We start from the raw sequence: 20,056 nt of genomic DNA on the forward strand, positions 1-20,056 counted from the left end.
TCATGGAGGGGGCGGATCCATAGGAAGCAGGTTGATTCTCTCTGTATTAATCTCTGTCATTGTGTGTGTTTGAGACAGAAAGAGAAGGGGAGGGGTGATATAAAGGCTGGTTCCCTGTTGCTCGCTCCCATTCCTTCTGCAGGGGATTCTCCAGTATGATGATCTTGTTTACAGCCACCTTGACCATCCTGGCACTCAGTTCCCTGGACCAGGTGGAGTCTTCAGCCTATGACAAGATAGTCACACACAGTCGCATCAGGGCTAAGAAAGAAGGGTAAGATTGTTTTAAAAGTTCACCTTTGCTGACTGGGACAGAGGGGGTTAATTTTGGTAATGTTGTTAATGTCTTCAAACATAGAAATTACATATAAGTCCACTTTAAAAATGCTGGGACTCAAAATTCTATTTAAACCTTAAAAAAACTAAAACAATAACAACCAATGATATGTATGATACATATACGTAAAATGATTTTCTACTGTTTCTTATTACTAATTAAATATCATAATTTTTGAATTGTACCACGTTATATACCTACCAAAAACCAATCTTTTTTGTTAGCTTTTCTCTCAAATTATGCTGACAAAATATTTGTAATGTGACAAAAATGTATTGAATTATAAGGAAATACAAATTAAGCATTTTATCTAGGAGTCTCAGACCCCCACTGTATCTTTTTATTGTTATTTTTTGTTATACAGCATGAACCTACAATCATAAATAATATATTATGTATATGTAATTAAAACAAATATTGTGATATCCTAAAATATTACTTGTTACATTGATATATTTGTATAAATGTAAATATTTTTATGATATAATATTTGTCAAAACTTTTTTTTTTTTGCTAAACTTACTCACTTTACAATTACAGAAATCTGTGTATCATTAACATGGCATTTAAAAATTTAGAATATTTTAATCTAATTTTATTCATTAACCATAAATGTATTTCTAAAACATAAATAAAAGCCTTTTTTCGATTTGCTCAGTCAGCTCTTTAAAGCAATTTGTCAGGACTTCTATATAATCACCTGCCTAATTGAGTCTGTCATGTCTGCAGTTATCAACCATTCCAAGAGGTTTTTTTTTTTTAACACACATGCTCCCTCCGCTCTTTTTTTTCCAGGCCCAATGTGTGCGCTTTACAGCAGGTCATGGGGACGAAGAAAAAGTACTTCAGCACATGCAGGAACTGGTACAAGAAATCCATCTGTGGCAAGAAGGCGTAAGTCATCCATCGCTTTTCACTCTGACACTCTCTGCTTTAGCCAGGTTTCTGCCCGTGATCTCGTCAGAGGTCGCCGTGAAGCAGCGCCTGTGGTTCTCAGGGTAAAGATGGGTCACAAAGGTGATGGATTACCGGTGCATTGATTAGGCTTGTTCTGTGCTGTAGGGTGTGTTCAAGGATAGTGAATGAAACGGAAGCATTTGAAACTATTTTGTACACTTCATACAGATCAGTTTTTTTTTTGTATTAGTAAGGATTCAAGTTGGATTTTTGCCAAAACAAGCTGGGCCAAATACTTCCTAGAGTGAGATGATTTATTATTAAAAAACATATTACACTTTGGAGCCTTTCTCTCAGCTCTCGGCAGGATGATAGAACAGTTGTCAGCCAAATGCATCTAACTGTACTTGTTTATGGCAGATGAACCGCAGCTCATGTGCGCTGACTCTGACTTGACATATTTATTGTTGCTCCAGTGGCTTCTCTCTCCGTTTTCTCCTCAAATGCCACTCTAATTTACTGCATCTTCACTGAGAGGATGAGGTAAGCATGTTTCTGGGCTCTGTTAGACTGCAATGGAAGCCTTAGGGACTGGTGACTAGTAATTGGCTAAACTTTTCAGGCTCAACTCAGCCTTTCCACTGGCAGAGATCTGCAATATGTGACAGAACAGAGAAAAACATTTGGCCTCAGGAAAAGTCTGTGTTTGATTGTAGTTTTCTTTTCTTTTTTTTCCTGTCATTTCTGTTTTAGTTTTTTTTTATCTTATGTCTCTGCATATGTCATTGTTGATGGTCATTTGTGTTCATTGTTCATGTTATTTGTTTTTATATTGCCATTTATGTATAATTGATTTTATATATATATATATATATATATATATATATATATATATATATATATATATATATACAAAAATCATAAATTGTATCTTTTTAATCATATATATATATATATATATATATATATATATATATATATATATATATATATATATATATATATCATAAATTGTATCTTTTTAATCATATGGGTATGGGTCTATATATATATATATGTATATTATATGTGTGGTGTGTGTGGCCTGGTAGACTCATTATAATGATAAAATGTCCCCAGAAAGATGGCAATATCTGAAATCCTTGTCCTTGTGGGGACATTTTTGGTCCCTATGAGGAAGACAGCTTATAAATCATACTAAGTGATGTCATACGAAAGTTTTCTGTGATGGGTGGGTTAGGTTTAGTTAGGGGATAGAATATTCAGTTTGTACAATATAAAATCATTATGTCAATGGAATGTCCCCATGAAACATGAAAATACAACGTGTGTGTGTGTGTGTGCGTGCGTGTGTTTGTGTGTGTGTGTGTGTTCGGCTGTGTTCAATCATGCAGCAGCATGTCCAGGAACCTAAATGACTGATTCTTCTTCATGCCTGTAGTCATCAGACATACATTGATTTTGGTAATGAGAAAGCAAATAAAATGTTCTCAGCTCCATTTTTAAGCTTTCCATTAAATAACCGTTGCCCCCAGTTCAATCTTCTCAAGAGAGACTTACAGAGAATTATAAAGAAAGAGTCTCCTACATATGTTAATTAATGTCCTGTGAGATTTATGATACAGCTCAATTGTCATCCTTTTTCTCACCTGCAGTGTTGTTTTACTCTTGGGTTTACAGTATGGCTGCAGCCTCTCTGGTCACAGTAGAAAACATATGAAAGCAATTTTAAATGTGTCTACTGGGAGGTAAATAATAAAAGCACGAAATAATCACCCCTGGTTGGCGTCTCCCCCCAGTTCCCCCTGACTAAAATCTGGGCAGCAGTAGGTCCGGAGCTGCCCAGCTTGTTGTCTCTCCTCTGGGCGCCTAGGGGAAAGTTTGAGTCAGGCCTCTCTCAGGGATCCTGCTGGCTTCCTTTTTCCTTCCTTTATCGACACTGGGAACATTGTTCAATGTCAGTGGATGAACTCCACCACAGCTGCAAAGTCTGCGCCTCTAGACACTATCATGATGATAGCAAAAAGAAAAAAGAGCAATTTAATCTGTGCAGTGTCAGGTGTGTGTTTACCACCATCTCTGACAAACAGCAGGGCTGCACGGCACGATAATTCTCAAAAACAAATCTCTCGCTAAGAACTGCGTGTAACGGCATTAGTCATGGGAGAATTATATACACGCCATCTGCAGACAGCTGTTGGAAAGCCTTTTTTTTAATACAAGGTTAGAACTTTTAGCTTTTAGGCAAGTGCTAAGATTCAAATTATTATTTACTCTTAAAGGGATAGTTCACCCCAAAATGAAAATTCGGTCATCATTTACTCACCCTCAAGTTGTTCCAAACATGTACATTTCTTTCTTCTGCTGAACACAAAAGAAAATATTTTTAAGAATATGGGTAACCAAACAGTTGATGGACCCCATTGACTTCCACAGTATGAAAAAAAAAAAAAAATTTTTTTTTAATTTTATATATATATATATATATATATATATATATATATATATATATATATATATATATATATATATATATATATATATTTTTTTTTTTTTAATTTTTTTTTTTCATGACGAAAAGGCTTTAAATGTACCAAATGTGTCTCCTCTTGAGTTTCAGAAGAGATCTCGTGCTCAGATTTGCCAAAATAAAAAGTTTTGCATTAAAAGATTTAAATTTGAAATCAGGATTTTGTAAAAGAGTTTTCATTATCACATACATCCCAGCTAACAGGGAACGTTCTCAGAATGTTTTTAAATGTTGCTGCTTGTTTCAGAACATTCAGAGAACTTTCAAAAGTAATGTTTGCAAAATGATACAATTGAATGTTCCCTTAAAGTTTGCATAACCAAAAAAAGGGATGTTTTTAACGTTCACAAATGATGTTTTTATAACTTAATGGGAACATTAGCAAAACATCCCCTAATTTTATATGTCTGCTACTGTCTAAATTTGCATCAAGTTTTAAATTCCCTTAGGAAGTTAATGAAAAGTATCTAAAACGTAACTGAGACCTGAGCCCCCCCTGAGCGACAAAATTTCCCCTGAGAGCTCATATCAACCTGGACGCTCTTGATGTGTTCAAGAAACCACTGGAATGCTTCACATGTTTCCCCACTGCATGTCAGATATACTATAGAGATACCAGTTGAAGTTATTTGTCAAAAATGAACATCAATCATTATTCTGTCAAAACAGCCCAAAGGCAAGTGACCTCACACATTTCAGACAATATACTTTCTCTGCCAGGCCTGGCTCAGATTTGGGTCGTTGCCCTCTTATGTTGTCAAATATTTGAGGATTTGCAGATGAGGTAATACTGTGGAACCTACCGTCATAGAACATATATTCTGAGAAGTTATATAGTTGTCTGTAATATATCGATTTTTTTTGTCTTTGAATAGAAAGGGTATTTCAGTGTCTTTTCATTGGTATTTTCTAAGTCTTGATATAATTATAGTGGATTATGTAAAATGTTCATCTTATATGTAACCATGAATATTAAGTCCAGCAGTTTGGGACACATTTTGATTTATAAAAACTGCAAAAATGTTGAGAAAAAGGCCATGCTAAATTAAAAACAAATCCAGATAAAACTCCAGATGGTTGAACAAACATGTTTTATATGAAAAAGACACATCTGTGTAGACATGCTAAAATAATTTATCGTGAGTTTTCTGGACCGAATACGAACAAAATGTCAATTCTTCCATTTTGTAACAAAGGAACAAATTAGGTAGAGAATAAAAAAATATTAAATATGCTATACTAAAAACATGTCATATGTTCCATAAATTTTTTCACTCTTTTTTTCCATGCAGGATGATATTATATGAGTGCTGCCCAGGTTATATGAAGTTAGACGGGAAGCGTGGTTGCCCTGCAGGTCTGTATTCATTCATTCCATAAATAGGAATATTACATAGTGTTTCATTTTTGATTATGAGTTTGCTGTCTGAGTGGTTGTTAGCAAGTTGCTATATGATTGTTAAGCCCAAGAAGCACGATTTGAGGTGTCAATCATGTCTGTAGCGCAAATAACTTAACATTCACATGTCAAAAGTTAATGCATATGGTTATTTTTATTGGTATATTGGATTGCGCCAACAATTATGATATATTTAACTTCAGTTTAAGGTCATGCTTAGATTAAATGTCAGGTTATTCATTGGCTATGAGTTCAGTGGAGGAGAACATTAGTTTTTGTTCTCTAAACAAACCCCAGACCCAGCTGGCTGTATTTATACATGAGATTAATGAGCCACAGATTGTCTTGAACGTGGACTCGAGGCTCACATCATCTGATTTTGGATTATATCCTGTATTGTAACTATATACTGAATCTATTTATTTGATAGAAACTGTGCATGCAACTCTTTCTGCTTATTTCCTGTAAATTTCACTCCACACCCAGTGGCCCCTATCGACAGTGTTTATGGCACCTTGGATCTGGTGAAAGCCAAGATCACCCAGCGATACGCTGACCAATCCAAACTGAGGGAAGAAATCGAGGGAGCAGGATCTTACACAATGTTTGCGCCCAGTGACGATGCCTGGGAAGAGTTAGATCCCGTGAGTCGCATTCCAGGCCATGTTCTGCTTCATTCGAGCCGCAGTATTTGCATGCTATGTTTAAATCGGTTATCAAATGTATGCGTTATTAATAAGCACACTTGGAGCACTGAATGGAACTTATTAAAAAGAAATAAATTGAGGAATATGTCATCATGCTGTCATTTTCTTCTAACTTTTTTTTCCCAGAGCAAAGTTATTACATTTTAACGTCATTTCTGTATATTTGCAGGCACTGAAAGCTGCCATGGTCAGTGGAAACACTGAGCTTTACAATGCACTCCACTATCACATGGTCAACAAACGGCTTCTCACTAAGGACCTGAAGAATGATATGACCCTGAAGTCCATGTATAACAATCAAGGCCTCTATATCAATCACTACTCGAATGGAGTATGTTTCTCTTTTCTTCAAATTTACTGTGTGTGTGAAACTGTGTACAGTATATGCTTTTTTAGTATTATTTGTATACTATTATTCATATTTTGAATTAACTTTCATTTTGATTTTTTCATTTAAATTTTAGGATAACTTTTAGTAACTTTGTTTTGTGCTTTTGTCAGTATTATAAGTTGTTTTGATTTCTATTTAGCTTAGCTAATTTATTTCCGTTTTAGTTTTTATGTAGTTTTATTTAATTTTTGTATTTTTTTGTAATATTTTATCTCTGCTTTATTTCAGTTAACAAAACATTTTTTTAATTGTTTTTAGTTTTAGTTAAAGGGATAGTTCACCCAAAATTTTTTATTTAATTTTAACATCACTTACTCACCTTCAAGTTGTTCCAAACCTGTATGAATTTCTTTCTTCTGTTGAACACAAAAGAAGATATTTTGAAGAATGTCTGTAACCAAACAGTTGATGGTAGACATTGACTTCCATAGTATTTTTTTTCCTACTATGGAAGTTATGGCTACTGTCAACTGTTTGGTTTCCAACATTCTTTCAAATATCTTCTTTTGTGTTCAACAGAAGAAATAAACTACTGTATTACGGGTTTGGAACAACTTGAGTGTGAGTAAGTAATGACAAAATTGTTATTTTTGGTTGAATTATCCCTTTAACAATTGCCAAACTGTTATGAAATGCTCTTTGAAGATCCCGTCATCATATAGTCATCCTCATGCCGTTTCAAACCTGTATTACTTTCTTTCTTCTGTGAAACAAAATATTATTTAAAAAAAGGCTTCAACAATTTGTGTGCATACGATGCAAGTCAATGGGGTCCAAAATAACATTGATTGGACCCCATTGACTTTCACTAAGTGAAAAAAAAAACAGATTCCAAAGAAGAAATAAAAGTTGTACCGGTTGGGAACGACATGAGGAAAAGTAAATTATGACATAATTTAAATTTTTTGTTGAACTACTGTTGTGTACTGTAGTTTAAAGTCACTAAACTGATCTGTTTCAATGGTTTACAGGTTGTCACTGTGAACTGTGCCCGGATTATTCACGGCAACCAGGTTGCCACTAATGGAGTTGTGCATGTCATTGATCGGGTCATCAGCGCCATAACCCGAACGATAAAGGATGTGATCGAAAACAATGATGAGCTGACTACACTGAACGTATGTGTTATTATGACGGTGCTATTGTAAATTAATATGACTAAAAATCCTTGGAGGCTTTCTGAACCTAGGAACCATTACAGATGAAAAATTATTCCTCAGCAGGGGCATATGATTTCTGAGAGTCAAGTTTATACAAACATCTTGTTTGATGTCTTTTATAGACAGTTGCTGTGAATTCGGGTCTCCAGAACCAACTGGGAGAGCCCGGACACTACACACTTTTTGCTCCAACCAACGAGGCCTTTGATAAACTAGGAGGCGACGTCCTGGAGAGACTTATGAGTGACCCAACTGTGCTTCAAGGTAAACATATTACTTGTAGTAGACCAGAACCACAGAACATTATTTATTTCTGTTTTCAAGTGTTTTCAGGGGGTTGCAGTCTTGATGCACTACAAAGCTAGAGGTAATACTGCTACTGTGGTTTTAAAGTCTTTATCACATAGTGCACTTCCTTTGTGGACAGTAAGATTTTCTCTTTGAAAGAATTTAATTATTTTATTCATCAAAGAATTCAATTTTTGAACGGTAGTGTATGTGCACACAAAACATGCACAGGATGAAATAATCACCCTCAAAGATTTGAAAGACTAGCAGCCTCATGTTTTAAGTAAACTCCACAAATGCAGTCCAATTCAAGCAGTGCCACATTCTCAGACGGCGGGCAAACAGCAGATCTGACCGCAGGGATCCAAAATCAAGTTTGGTCAAGAAGTCTAACAGGATGGGAAATGCTTAAATGTTGAATAATACTTCATCGGATTTTGGTGAAAAAGATTAGGTATTTTGTGGTCAGACCATTATAAGTGTTGTAACAGACAAAAGTATGTCTGTTTTCCCCACAGTTTCACAAAGAAATAGGCACAAATATTGGTTATGAAAAGGGTCTATTTACAACTAATCTAATCTGTGTGACCTTTTAGATTAGATTATCGTTAAAGGAAAAGTGTTAAAAGAAAATAACGTAGAGACCTTTATTGAAAGCAAAGTCTAGCTTTGATGTTAACATGAATTTCTTCTGAGGCTAGTTTTCTCAAGAACCTATACTGATGCAAATGCAGTGTGCAAAAACACAAATCATTAAAGCAGATCAGACATCAGGGTTCTGGCCAATAGCATGTAGGAAAAAGTCCTAAAGCACTGGTTCTCAAACTACTCAAAATTCCTCAAGTTTCAAGTACTGAGCGTAATTCAGGGTTAACACATTTTATGACCAGGACATTTACATGATTTTTCCAGTTGTTCATGATTATGGGATTTATAGTTATTATTATTTACTCACAAATAGCAATTTCTTCGCAATAAACATTTTACAGCTTGAAATAACTAGAAAATGATATATTCATTAAAGAAATCCTAATATCTTTTTAAGATTTTATTAATTTCCTTGACTTTTTAGGTATAGAAATCACACTTTTAAGAAATCCCATATATGGTTCCTAATAAAAATGACAGTTGTTGAGGAAATCAATTAAAATATTATATAATGTACCAGCCTGATCTCACGGCAATTCGTACGAATTCTACGAGGTGGCTAATTCGTACGAATTCATACGACCTCACTCGTATGAATTAGTACGATTTTTGCTAAATCGTACATATTGTACGAATTGCCCAATTCGTATGAATTCATACGAATGACCTACCCCTGACCCCGCCCCTAAACCTACCCATCACGTGGGTTTAGACAAATCGTACAAATTCGTACGAGTGAGGTCGTACGAATTCGTACGAATTCGTACGAATTAGCCAACTTTTTATCACTCATTCGAATTTGTACGAATTGGTCGTGAGATAGCGTTGAATGTACAATTAAATATAAAAAATAATGCCAGATAAGATCTTTATTTTAGCTACTTGAGCTTATTTTAAAGTTTACTTTTTCTTTTAAAAATAATTTTAATCATCTTGCGGCACCTTGAAAGTGTGCTGAGGCTGTCAAGTGGAATTGTAAACCACTGCTCTAAAGTTTCCCATTTTTTTCCCTTTGTGGCCACCCTTGAGTACTGATGTTGACCCCACAGCGGACTGTTATACAGTAGCCCATGTTACAAAGTGTAGATTCAGAGAAGGCCATCTTGAATAGGGCCTAAGTGTCTTATGAAGGTGGTTTTGATTTGGATTTTGGTTTGGCGAAGCACTTAAACTTGTCAAAATGCACACGCATGTACTGCTTAAACAGATGCTGCTGGGAAAGTCATATCACAGATCACAGTTGATGTAAGAATCTCAACTCTCCACCAGATTGCCCCCGCAAAGGAAGAACTGGGTGTATGTCTCAGTGGTCAACATGAGCTTCTGTGTTTTTAATTGTCTTTGGAGGTCTGTAGACCAAAGCTTTCTGGACTATGAAGATGAAGACATTTCAACAGTTTAGGTCACCACACTGTTTATCTTTCAATCCTTTCTTTATCTCTCTCTTTCTGGTTATTTTTCCAAGCCCTTTTGCAGTACCACCTCCTGAACTCAGCGCAGTGCTCTGAAGCAATTATGGCAGGCTCCATCTACGGGACTCTTGAGGGCAGTAATATTGAGATCGGATGTGATGGCGAGAGCCTTACGGTCAATGGGATCAAGATGGTGCTGAAGAAGGACATTGTCACCAGCAATGGGGTCATTCATTTGATCGACCAGGTGCTCATGCCTGACTCGGGTGAGACTCTGACATTATTTGATCTTAAAGGGTTAACTCTCCCAAAAAATCACACCCACATATCATACATCAACAGATATTAAAATATACAACTTTATTAATGCTAATATAATATCTAAATCTCAATCTGAAGTTTAGTGTGTATCTTTTATATGTCTTGCAGCCAAGCAGGTGATGGAGCTTGTGAGCAAATCTCAGAGCATCTTTGGTGACATGGTGTCCGAGCTCGGCCTCTCTGCAGCCATGCAGCCTGAGACTGAGTATACTCTTCTCGCCCCCCTGAATGGAGCCTTCTCCGGTGAGCAAAATACAGGAGGTTTCTGTAGAGAGAGGAGTCTGTTTTTCCTTTCTTTTTCTAATAGAAAAGACCTGAATAAACTTTATTAATGTAAAATATATATATATATGTATGGTCTTCAGTTTGGGTTTAATAGTTACACTTCTGAATTCCACTCAGTCCTGGTTAAAATATCAGAATAACTTTAAATGTCTCCTCATCAACTGTCATGCAGATGAGGTAATGTCCATGGATCAGCGTCTCCTGAAGATTATTCTGGAAAACCACATCCTGAGATTCAAGGTCTCTCTGAATGAACTCTACAACGGCCAGCTGCTCGAGACCCTTGGAGGAAAACTGCTCCGAGTCTTTATTTATCGCACGGTGAGAGACAAGGACTTGTTTTTGTCTAAGAGAAAGAGACTTAGAGAAAGATTGAGGACCTGCAAACAATTATTGTGCAAACAACCACTTTTTACATGCTTTATTGCTCTGGTCTTTGGCAGTTAAGTTTTATACACTTGTATATTTGCTTCAGGTAAGTTTGTAGACCTGAAATTCCTCCTTGTCTGACTATTTTGTTTCTCAATACTCTGTAAAATGTCCAAAGCACAACTATCATTTCATTCTCCTCCTCGTGTGTGTTTTTTAGGCTGTGTGTATTGAGAATGCATGTATGGTCAGAGGCAGCAGAGAAGGCAGTAATGGAGTCCTTCATCTCATGAGGTCCCTGATCCAGCCACCCGAGGCGACCATCTATGAGCTGCTCTTTAAAGATGGACGATTTAAGTGAGATTATCATCGTGATGTGAAATGATTACTATTTTATTCATCTATATACATTTTTTATATTATAGAATTCTATTCAAAAATTTTCTTAAGTCCATAATGATTTATCAACTGGCTGATCTGTTCCAGAGTCTTCCTGTCTCTGATGGAGAGTGCTGGACTGACAGACCTGCTGAAACAGGAGGGATCGTACACACTCTTTGCTCCTGTCGATGCCTCCTTTGCCACCCTGACAGAGGAAGACATCACTCTTTTAAAAAGTAAACGATTTTTCTCTCTAACATGTCCAACATTAGCTTGGTCTGCTACCTCACAGGTGACCAGTGACTATTCTCTTATCCAGGTGACATCAACGCGCTCAGGGCAATCCTGCTCTACCATTTTAGCAATGGGGTCTTTATTAATGGAGGACTGGAGGGTGGAGTGACTAATCTTCTCAAGACCATACAGGGCAACAACCTTCAAGTGCAGTCTGTAAGTACATTGATAGGATCTCTACCAGTCGTGGTTTTTAGCGACTAACAAGCCAAGTCTATCTGATTAAACACCGTAATCAGTGAAAACAGAGAATTCCTCAAATGTCAGCTTTTTCCCAACAGTGATCATGAGAAAAAAAATTCTATAATTAGCTTTTCCAGTTACAAGATTAATGTTTAAAGGCCTTTGCACACCCAATAATAAAACTGTTTGACTCGGAAAGAGTGACTATTGAATTTGAGCCAATACTAATGTTTTTGTAGCAAAAGAGAGGGAAGGACCTGACATGCGATTATCGTCAGACAATGCAATTAGACGCAGGACACATTTCCTGTGTCTGTTCTCAGAAATTCCATGAACCAAATCCAGAACATTCACGTAAATCCTTTACAGGAAACCATACCAGCATGTTAACATTGAGTATAAAACTGACTTGATTATAAAAAAAAAAAAAAAAAAAAAAAAAAAAATATATATATATATATATATATATATATATATATATATATATATATATATATATATATATATATATATATATGTGTGTATGCTTGTGTAGAGCCGAGGGTCTATGGCACTGGGCATTTGTGTGTGAATTTAGAGCATTGCTAAGTGATAAGGTCATAACTTCCAGACAGTTTGTTGCCATCAATCAAAATCAACATAGCTCAAATCTCAGCCTCCAACGCCTCCATCCTAACTCCCTCTAAAAGCTGGAACAATAGGTCTCTTAATGTCCAGACACTTCCCGTGCTGAAAACAGATCAGCACTGTAAATGTAAATTTACTTTAGACAAGAGATATTTCACAAAAAGAGCAAAAGCTAGGAAGTGACTTCTTAATATAAGGTCCAGCTGTTGTATTTTTCTAAATGTGTTGAAGTGTTTCAAAGGGTTTTGTAAGATGATCCCACTTCGGCTCACATTATTATTATTATTATTATATATTTTTTTATTAATATTATTTTATGCATGATATATATATATATATATATATATATATATATATATATATATATAATGTGTGTGTGTGTATAATATTTTTATGAAATATCAATTGTATATATTTTTTTCCTCTCGTCTAATCAATGCTAGTTTTAAAAAAGTAATTTAATGATTAACACCACCTTATACTCAGGTTAACAACTCCATCCATGTAAATTCAGTGGAGGTTCCAGATTCTGATCTTATGGCATCCAATGGAGTGGTCCATGTAGTGAAGACTATATTATATCCACAAGGTAAAGTATTAAAAGCAATGAATGTGCGTTTATATGCAAATATATTTAAGATGTGATATTGTTTGGTGGGACTTTTACATGCATTAAGTCTAAATCAATTGCATAGATCGACTACATCTTCAATGAACCTGATTTCACAACTCTTATATAACTGTACAATTCCTGAAACAAAAGAAACAGTCCCTAGAGCTTAATAGAAGATTTTACTGAATTTCACAGATCTGCCAGTTGGCAGTGAAGACATATTGATTCTGCTGAAGAGACTCATTAAATACATGCAGCTGAAGGTACAGCAGAACACACATCATATCTGAACACTTACTCACATTATATAACAGATCCATCACAGTCCAGTACATCGCAGTACAATCACACATCCTGTTTTATCAGTTGCTTTTATTTTATTTATTTTTGGTTTGGTTTGTGTATAGTTTGAATCTGGATTCACCTACCGTGAGATTCCACTTACATTCATCAGTAAGTTCAGTTTCAACCCTCTCAGTTTCATTTCTTTTTAAGTTCCACATAACATCATCAAGGACATATGGGTTATATTTGACATGCTTTTTATTAATGAATATTGTGCTTCTCATTGCAGGGAGGACTACAACTACACATGTCATTGAGAAAGGTAAAACATTATTTCATCACTTTTGAATTTTATTTAATTTAATTTCACTAAATGACAACTCTTTTTCCCATCCACTCACACCCTTTCTACATCCATAAGCATTCATTTATTTTATATGTGATACTGAGCTCCTCAGGCAAGCCCTTCTCTGCCAGCCAATTATTCCCAGAAGCTCTTTTAGATATTTGTACAATTATGTATTTACTCAATTATTATTCAATACAACAACAAGCCTGAACTTCGCCTTAAATGCAACTCCAAGTAAACCTGATTGATCATAGAGCCCCAGAGGAGAGCGAGAACGTGTTGTTTTGTTGGATTGAACCAGCACTGGCATCTCCTGTGGCAGTCGCTGGACAGATACAGCAGATAAAGAGCCATTCGAGACAGAGAGAGAGCGGATTTCGCCTCAGACCATGGCTGGAGACCTTCCTGTTGAGTAGGAGTGAATGTCGAAGCTCAGAAAATTTTAAATGGAATTTATGTGAATTGAAGCTATTGGAAACTTGGCTTAAAATGTGTATTTGTGAAGGTAAAAACTGATTAAAGCTTAGGTACTGGCAGTGGTTGCGAGAATTACGACCTAGAGCAGAGCTACCTTTCTTCTTAAAAAAAAAAAAATAGTCCCACAATTTTGTAAAGCTAATGTGTGTCAAAACAGCCCGACATTGGCTGAACCAATGTATACACACTGACAGCATCTAAAATTCTGAAGCCTTTTATGTGTTACTTTACAATCATAAGTCTTGATGAATCCTCTGAGGGCTGGTCAGATCTAGAACCTCAGATTCAACCCCAGATTCTCTGGAACCTTTGCGAGGGTACAGCTGTAAGAGACCCAATCCCATAGCGGGACCCTTACTTATTAGTAAATGAGCAAACTTTTTCCATGAAAGATCTTTTAATGACAAAGCAAGTTATAAATGAAATACAGATGTGACTGATGAAAGTCAAGTCATTTGGAGTCTTTGTACGGCTTAATTTAATTTAATTTAAGTCGATGTTACAGAGAAACATTCGCATATGTCATTCATTTATCGAATTGTGCATCTGTCATGGTTCCAATCAGTCTTCAAAACCACACAGAGTACAATGAAACCTTTATAACGACAAAGTAAATGGTTTAATCAATGAATTAAATGTTGAGTGTGACCAAACCATAACAGTAAGATTTTAAGCTTTTATTAAGCAAGGGCACAACGATCATGATAATTATAATAATAATGTTACAAAAGATTTCAATTTAAAATAAATGCTTTTTTAATTTGTTCATCAAGAATCCTAAAGTGTATCATATTTTGTTCCCACAAAAGTATTAAGCAGCACAACTGTTTTTAACATTGATAAAAAAATAAGACATGTTTCTTGAGCACTAAATCAGCATATTAGAATGATTTCTGAAGGATTATGTGACACTGAAGACTGTAATTATGCTGAAAATTCAGCATTGCATCACAGAAATACACTACACTATAATTCACAACAAAATATACAAAAATAGAAAATTCATATAGACACTTCTTGACTGCTTACCAGTCAAGACTTGATTACTGAATGATGAAACATGAAACCGACCCTAAACGGTAGTGTGTGTGTGTGTGTGTGTGTGTGTGTGTAATGTAGTATTTAATTTTTTTACAGTTTCTTATATACAGTCAGTGCACACTGTGTTTGAGTTCCACCATAAATCACAAAGTACCATTTATGCTGAGCCTGCAATCAAAAAAAGTCAGGATCCTGATCCACAGCCACATGTGCACAATGTCTTATCTCATCTTTGGCAGAATATCCTGATTTTTGTTTAATGAATCCAGCAGTAGCACGAAACGTGACCCCTGTTGCAGTGTCTAGAGAGAAAGGCCGACGTGGTGTTCATTAACAGCTCTGAAAGCTCCAGTGACTATTAATGACTGGCTTTGACTTCCATTCTCATCTTTGATCATTTACTTGTGATTTATTTCACTTTGGCACAATGCACGAATAGATTTCAGAACAAGTTTGCCGCAATTGGAAGCAAACCTGACTGTAGCAAGGTTAGTAATTCAGGGAAGAAGGAGGCCAGAACAGGCAAACGAGCAGCATACTTCAATATCAAAATAAACAAACACAAAACGAAAGTAAAGCGGCAGCCCCTCACGAACGACTGCCGCACCTTCATAAACAAAACACAACTTAAAGTCCAGGCTTGGTCCTCTCTCGTCCTTCACTGTCGTCACTCCTCCTTTTATGCATCTGGAGCTTCTCCGTGAGTCACTCAAGGATCCGTTCTCTCAGCTCTCGGGCCCTCCCTGCTTGCCACACTAACTTTAACTTAAAAGTATCTAAAAAGACAGTCGTACTTTATTCCAAGAAAGGAAAATGTCTCTGAATAATTTTTGAGAACATTGTTGAAAATATCATGACCACTATTATTTGACACGACACCTGATTGGTTTTCTGTACCTTTCCCACAGGTCCCGAGATCAAGGTGACCAGGGTCATTGAGCGTGAGCCCATCAAAGTTACAAGAGTGGTTGAAGGTGAACCAAGCATCACCAAAGTTACAAGAGTGGTTGAAGGTGAACCAAGCATCACCAAAGTTACAAGAGTGGTTGGAGAGCCAAGAGTCACCAAAGTTACCGGAGTACTTGAAGGAGGAACAAGCATCACCAAAGTTACAAGAGTAGTTGAAGGAGAACCAAACATCACCAAAGTTACAAGAGTGGTTGGAGAGCCAAGAGTCACCAAAGTTACCAGAGTACTTGAAGGAAAACCAAGCATCACCAAAGTTACAAGAGTAGTCGAAGGAGAACCAAGCATCACCAAAGTTACAAGAGTAGTTGAAGGAGAACCAAGCATCACCAAAGTTACAAGAGTAGTTGAAGGAGAACCAAGCATCACCAAAGTTACAAGAGTGGTTGGAGAGCCAAGAGTCACCAAAGTTACAAGAGTGGTTGAAGGAGAACCAAGCATCACCAAAGTTACACGAGTGGTTCAAGGAAAGCCGTCTGTTTCAAAGGACACAAGGCTTATTGAAAGTATGTCCAAACTTCAAATTAAGTATCAAGGTTAATTTTATAAAAAAATACACTGTTTTCTTGTAACATTGATTTTGCATTCATTCTTTTTGCTCAGCTCACAGTGCCTCATCTGATGGTGAAATTGATTCTGAGGGAGAAATCAAGAGAATCATGGGTGAAGGTCATTAATTTGAACAGCTTTATTTGGTTGTATATTTCAACATTCCTATTTGGCCAAGTTGTTAAGAGTTAAAATGTCCAGTTGCTTTTATTAAACATTTGAGAAAGGATTCTAGTGTAGTTAGAACTGGATTAGAGATACTCAGCATGTTCAAGTCTGTTCTCAAAACAAGTTCCTCGTACTTAAACAATTCAGTTTGGTTCAGAGTGGCTGTAAACAAAGTTGTTTGTCCTATTCTGTCTGATACAACATTGAAAGGATTCTTGTGGCACAGCCATGTCAAATATTATCACTTTATATGTTGTAGATATAACCAAGCTTCAGACGTTTCAGGATGGTGACGTACACATGCTCCGGGAGGAAGACATCAGACAAATCACTGACACAATCACTCAGGGAGGTTGGTCTAAGAGAGTTTTAATTGAGTTATGGATTTGAACGTAATGTTGCTGAACGGTAAAAGCAACCCTTTATCTGATATTAACTGCATTATTGAACACAACATATTATTTATGCGTTAAAGTAATTTTAATTAGCTTTTTATTTTTATATTTTCGGTTTTCATTTAAATTTTAGTTTTAGTATTTTATTTTAGACAGTTGCCAAGTCAACATTTTAAAAATTTTAATCTAATATTAATAGTTTTTTTAAATTTCATCTTTATATCAATTAATGCAAATTATTTTTAATAGTTTTAGTCAACAATAACACTGACCTTGGTACTTGTATTTAAAGGTTCATGTATTTTGAACAGATCAAACTTAAATCAGTGGGCCATTTACACTTGACCCAAGAGACAATTACAACAAATCACAATTTTTTCAGATATCATTCTCTGCTGCCAAACATTTTTTCCCTGTAATCCTTGGCATATGTAATGATCAATGATTCTTTCCCATATTGTGTTTTTTTTTTTTTATGCCATTGATCCAAACATTAATTTGATTTATGATTTTGAAAGGCTTGCAATCTGTAAGACTCTTTTGTAGCTTCCTAAAGAGCTTGACATTTTTATTGAGAACAGCTGTGAACTCGGTGATTCATTCTTGTGTAGTAATGTTTAATGTTTGTTTGTCTGTCTAATTTTATGCCCACGGATTACAATCCCTAGTTACGTAATAGAATAAAGCTCCGTTGGTTTTCCCATGGCTCACTCATATGGCTCTACTCCAGATGCTTTTGATTTAAATTCCTACCCTATGGTTTTCATTCATTTTTTGGCAAGATCACACTTATGATTTAGCTAAAAGAAAGAATGGTTTTACTCCAGAATCTTTAAGCAGGACAGTTAAAGTAAGATTAAGGCTTTCATTATTGACTATTACTCACTGATTTGGCTCAGGGTTAGTTTCACTTTTGCCCAGAAGTTTGTTCATCCATTGTTCTCATGTCTCCTTGTTCTCAAAGGTGGACCAGGCATCACTACTATAACTAGAGTAATCAAACCAGAGCCCCGGGTTGTTGAAAGTAAGACTTAATAAAGCAAATGATGATATGATATAGGGTTTGCCCAGATGTTTGTGTCATAGACTTCTCTTTTTGCTTGAAGGCGAACCAGAGATCACCACCTTTACCAGAGTAATCAAGAAAGAGTCTCAGATCACTGAAGGTGAGACGTAATACATAAATACATAGAGGTAATATGTGGTTTTAAAATTTGAACCAAATCAAACGGTCATCTTTTTGTGCTCAAAGGTGCACCAGGGGAAACCACTATTACCAGAGTAATTAAACCAGAACCGCAGATCATTGAAGGTAAGATGTGATATTTACACTTCTGATAGAGATTTTTTTGTTGTAGTTTTTTTTAATTAAGTTGATATTTGATATGCAATTATGCATACTAATTTCCCCTACTTTTACGATCTTTAAAAACATAAATTAATTAACACTGTGATATCTTTATTAACTCTCAAAATGTCATTTTTTTATGCTGTACATTATAATGTTTAATGCCTAAATTCAGCTGTGATGTTTAAAGTGAAAGAATTTGATTATTATAACATGACAATTATTGGCTTATCACAATCAGCCAGAATTTAAATATCAGTTTCAATAACTTTACACGGTTAGAAAAAAGGTTCAGTTAGGTTTAATATAGAACCTTACAGTTCGTCACTCAATTTTAAAGAACACTTTATGCCAAAAAGGTTCTGTATAAGGAGAAATGTCATGGCATAATACTTTCATGTTTAATGGGTTATTTAAAAAATTCTAGCGATAAAGTATGTTTATGAGCTGTTTAATTCATAAAATGTAATTAAAAAATCAACCAAACCTAAATCTATAAAATGATCCCATATTGGGAAGGTTCTATACTGTATATGAAGTGCCTGACAGAACCCTTTAGTAGATAATGATTGAGTGTAATAATATTACATATTTGAATATTTACTGAAGTTTATTTTATGCCTATTTTAGTACCAGATTTCTCAAAGATTGTATCTTTGAAGGACAATCCAGAACTCTTTGAATCAGAAACTGAGAGAATCACCAGAATCATCAAAGGTTAGTGGCTTCATAGCTCGGTGCGAATGATATGAAGGATCTGATGCCGAAAGTTTAATTGATTTTTTATTTATTTTTTGTCTTCAGAGGGGCGCTTTAAAAAACGAGCCGCCATCAGACAACCACACGGTATGCATTTCAGTTCATTAACATCTGATGTGTTCTTGAAGTCATTGTGTTGCTCTTTTTATACCGATTAAGATTTAAAATACTTTCAAATAGTTTTAGCACCTTTTTCTTTTTTTAAACCCAACTTTGTCATAATCCATCGACAAAGAGGAAAATGAACCCTAGATGTGTAGATTAACTTTTATATGTGTGTGTGTGTGTGTGTGTGTGTGTGTTTGTTTGTGGACTAAAACACAGGATCAAGACGAAGAGTGAGACTGGTCAGGCATCCCTCCAAACCAAGACAATGAGATGAATGGACGCTCACTGTACTTGGAGATCCAGCTTAAGTGAAAGACAGTGTTGTAGAACAGTGTGTTTGTCCTGAAAATACACTTTTGCTACAAACCGCATGGAATGTTTACACATTACAAACCAGCGCAGTAATATCTTGGATCTGTGTGGCAAACACCCCACTTCAACTCAGATAAGGGGTACTTGAAATGGTGGTGGTTACAAAGAGACTTTGCTCCTTTTTTTTTTCCAGCTGTTTATATTGTTTCTTTGAATATATACTGTATGAGCCTTGTCATTGAGCTTGTCATGCACATTATATTTCATGGTGCTTGCATTCCGACACTTGAATGCGTTTTTTATCTGATCAGGATCAGCAAAGCTTTGGCTTTTGTGTTTACTTTAAATTATGCAGCTTTTAACTGTCCATCATTCAGCTATAGTTCATTTTTATGAATTTATTCACTTAAAACTTTTTTTAAAACAGACAAGACTTTTCAATTGTACAAATTAAAAT

General features: G+C 35.6%; 1 protein-coding gene across 3 annotated transcripts; it reads left to right on the plus strand.

Moving 5' to 3' along the window:
• Positions 1–73: 73 nt before the first annotated feature.
• On the plus strand, positions 74–19,765 carry postna (periostin, osteoblast specific factor a). 3 transcript variants are annotated; one of them, XM_079862033.1, is made up of 27 exons: positions 82–274; positions 1,133–1,231; positions 5,057–5,121; positions 5,650–5,807; positions 6,040–6,201; positions 7,233–7,379; positions 7,544–7,685; positions 9,823–10,035; positions 10,199–10,333; positions 10,548–10,696; positions 10,965–11,101; positions 11,231–11,361; positions 11,445–11,575; positions 12,716–12,818; positions 13,038–13,105; positions 13,250–13,295; positions 13,417–13,449; positions 15,903–15,968; positions 16,008–16,466; positions 16,564–16,629; positions 16,937–17,029; positions 18,037–18,096; positions 18,179–18,238; positions 18,325–18,384; positions 19,051–19,137; positions 19,225–19,266; positions 19,504–19,765. In XM_079862033.1, the coding sequence occupies exons 1-27, from the start codon at positions 156–158 to the stop codon at positions 19,554–19,556; spliced, it is 3,084 nt and encodes a 1,027-aa protein (XP_079718159.1). In that variant the 5' UTR covers positions 82–155; the 3' UTR covers positions 19,557–19,765. The 3 variants fall into 3 exon arrangements, with proteins under 3 accessions (XP_079718157.1, XP_079718159.1, XP_079718158.1); XM_079862031.1 differs by having other exon boundaries at positions 74–274; positions 15,903–16,466; XM_079862032.1 differs by having other exon boundaries at positions 15,903–16,466; positions 16,564–16,623.
• The last annotated feature ends 291 nt before the right edge of the window (positions 19,766–20,056 follow it).

This window comes from Squalius cephalus, assembly GCF_949319135.1.
Source record: "Squalius cephalus genome assembly, chromosome: 24".
NCBI classification, from domain to species: Eukaryota; Metazoa; Chordata; class Actinopteri; order Cypriniformes; family Leuciscidae; genus Squalius; species Squalius cephalus.

Coding starts and splice junctions, on each gene's coding strand:
- postna (XM_079862031.1), top strand. CDS start 156: ATGATGATCTTGTTTACAGCCACCTTGACCATCCTGGCACTCAGTTCC. Junction 18,097..18,178: donor AGAGCCCCGGGTTGTTGAAA/GTAAGACTTAAT, acceptor TTTTGCTTGAAG/GCGAACCAGAGATCACCACC. Junction 18,239..18,324: donor AGAGTCTCAGATCACTGAAG/GTGAGACGTAAT, acceptor TTGTGCTCAAAG/GTGCACCAGGGGAAACCACT.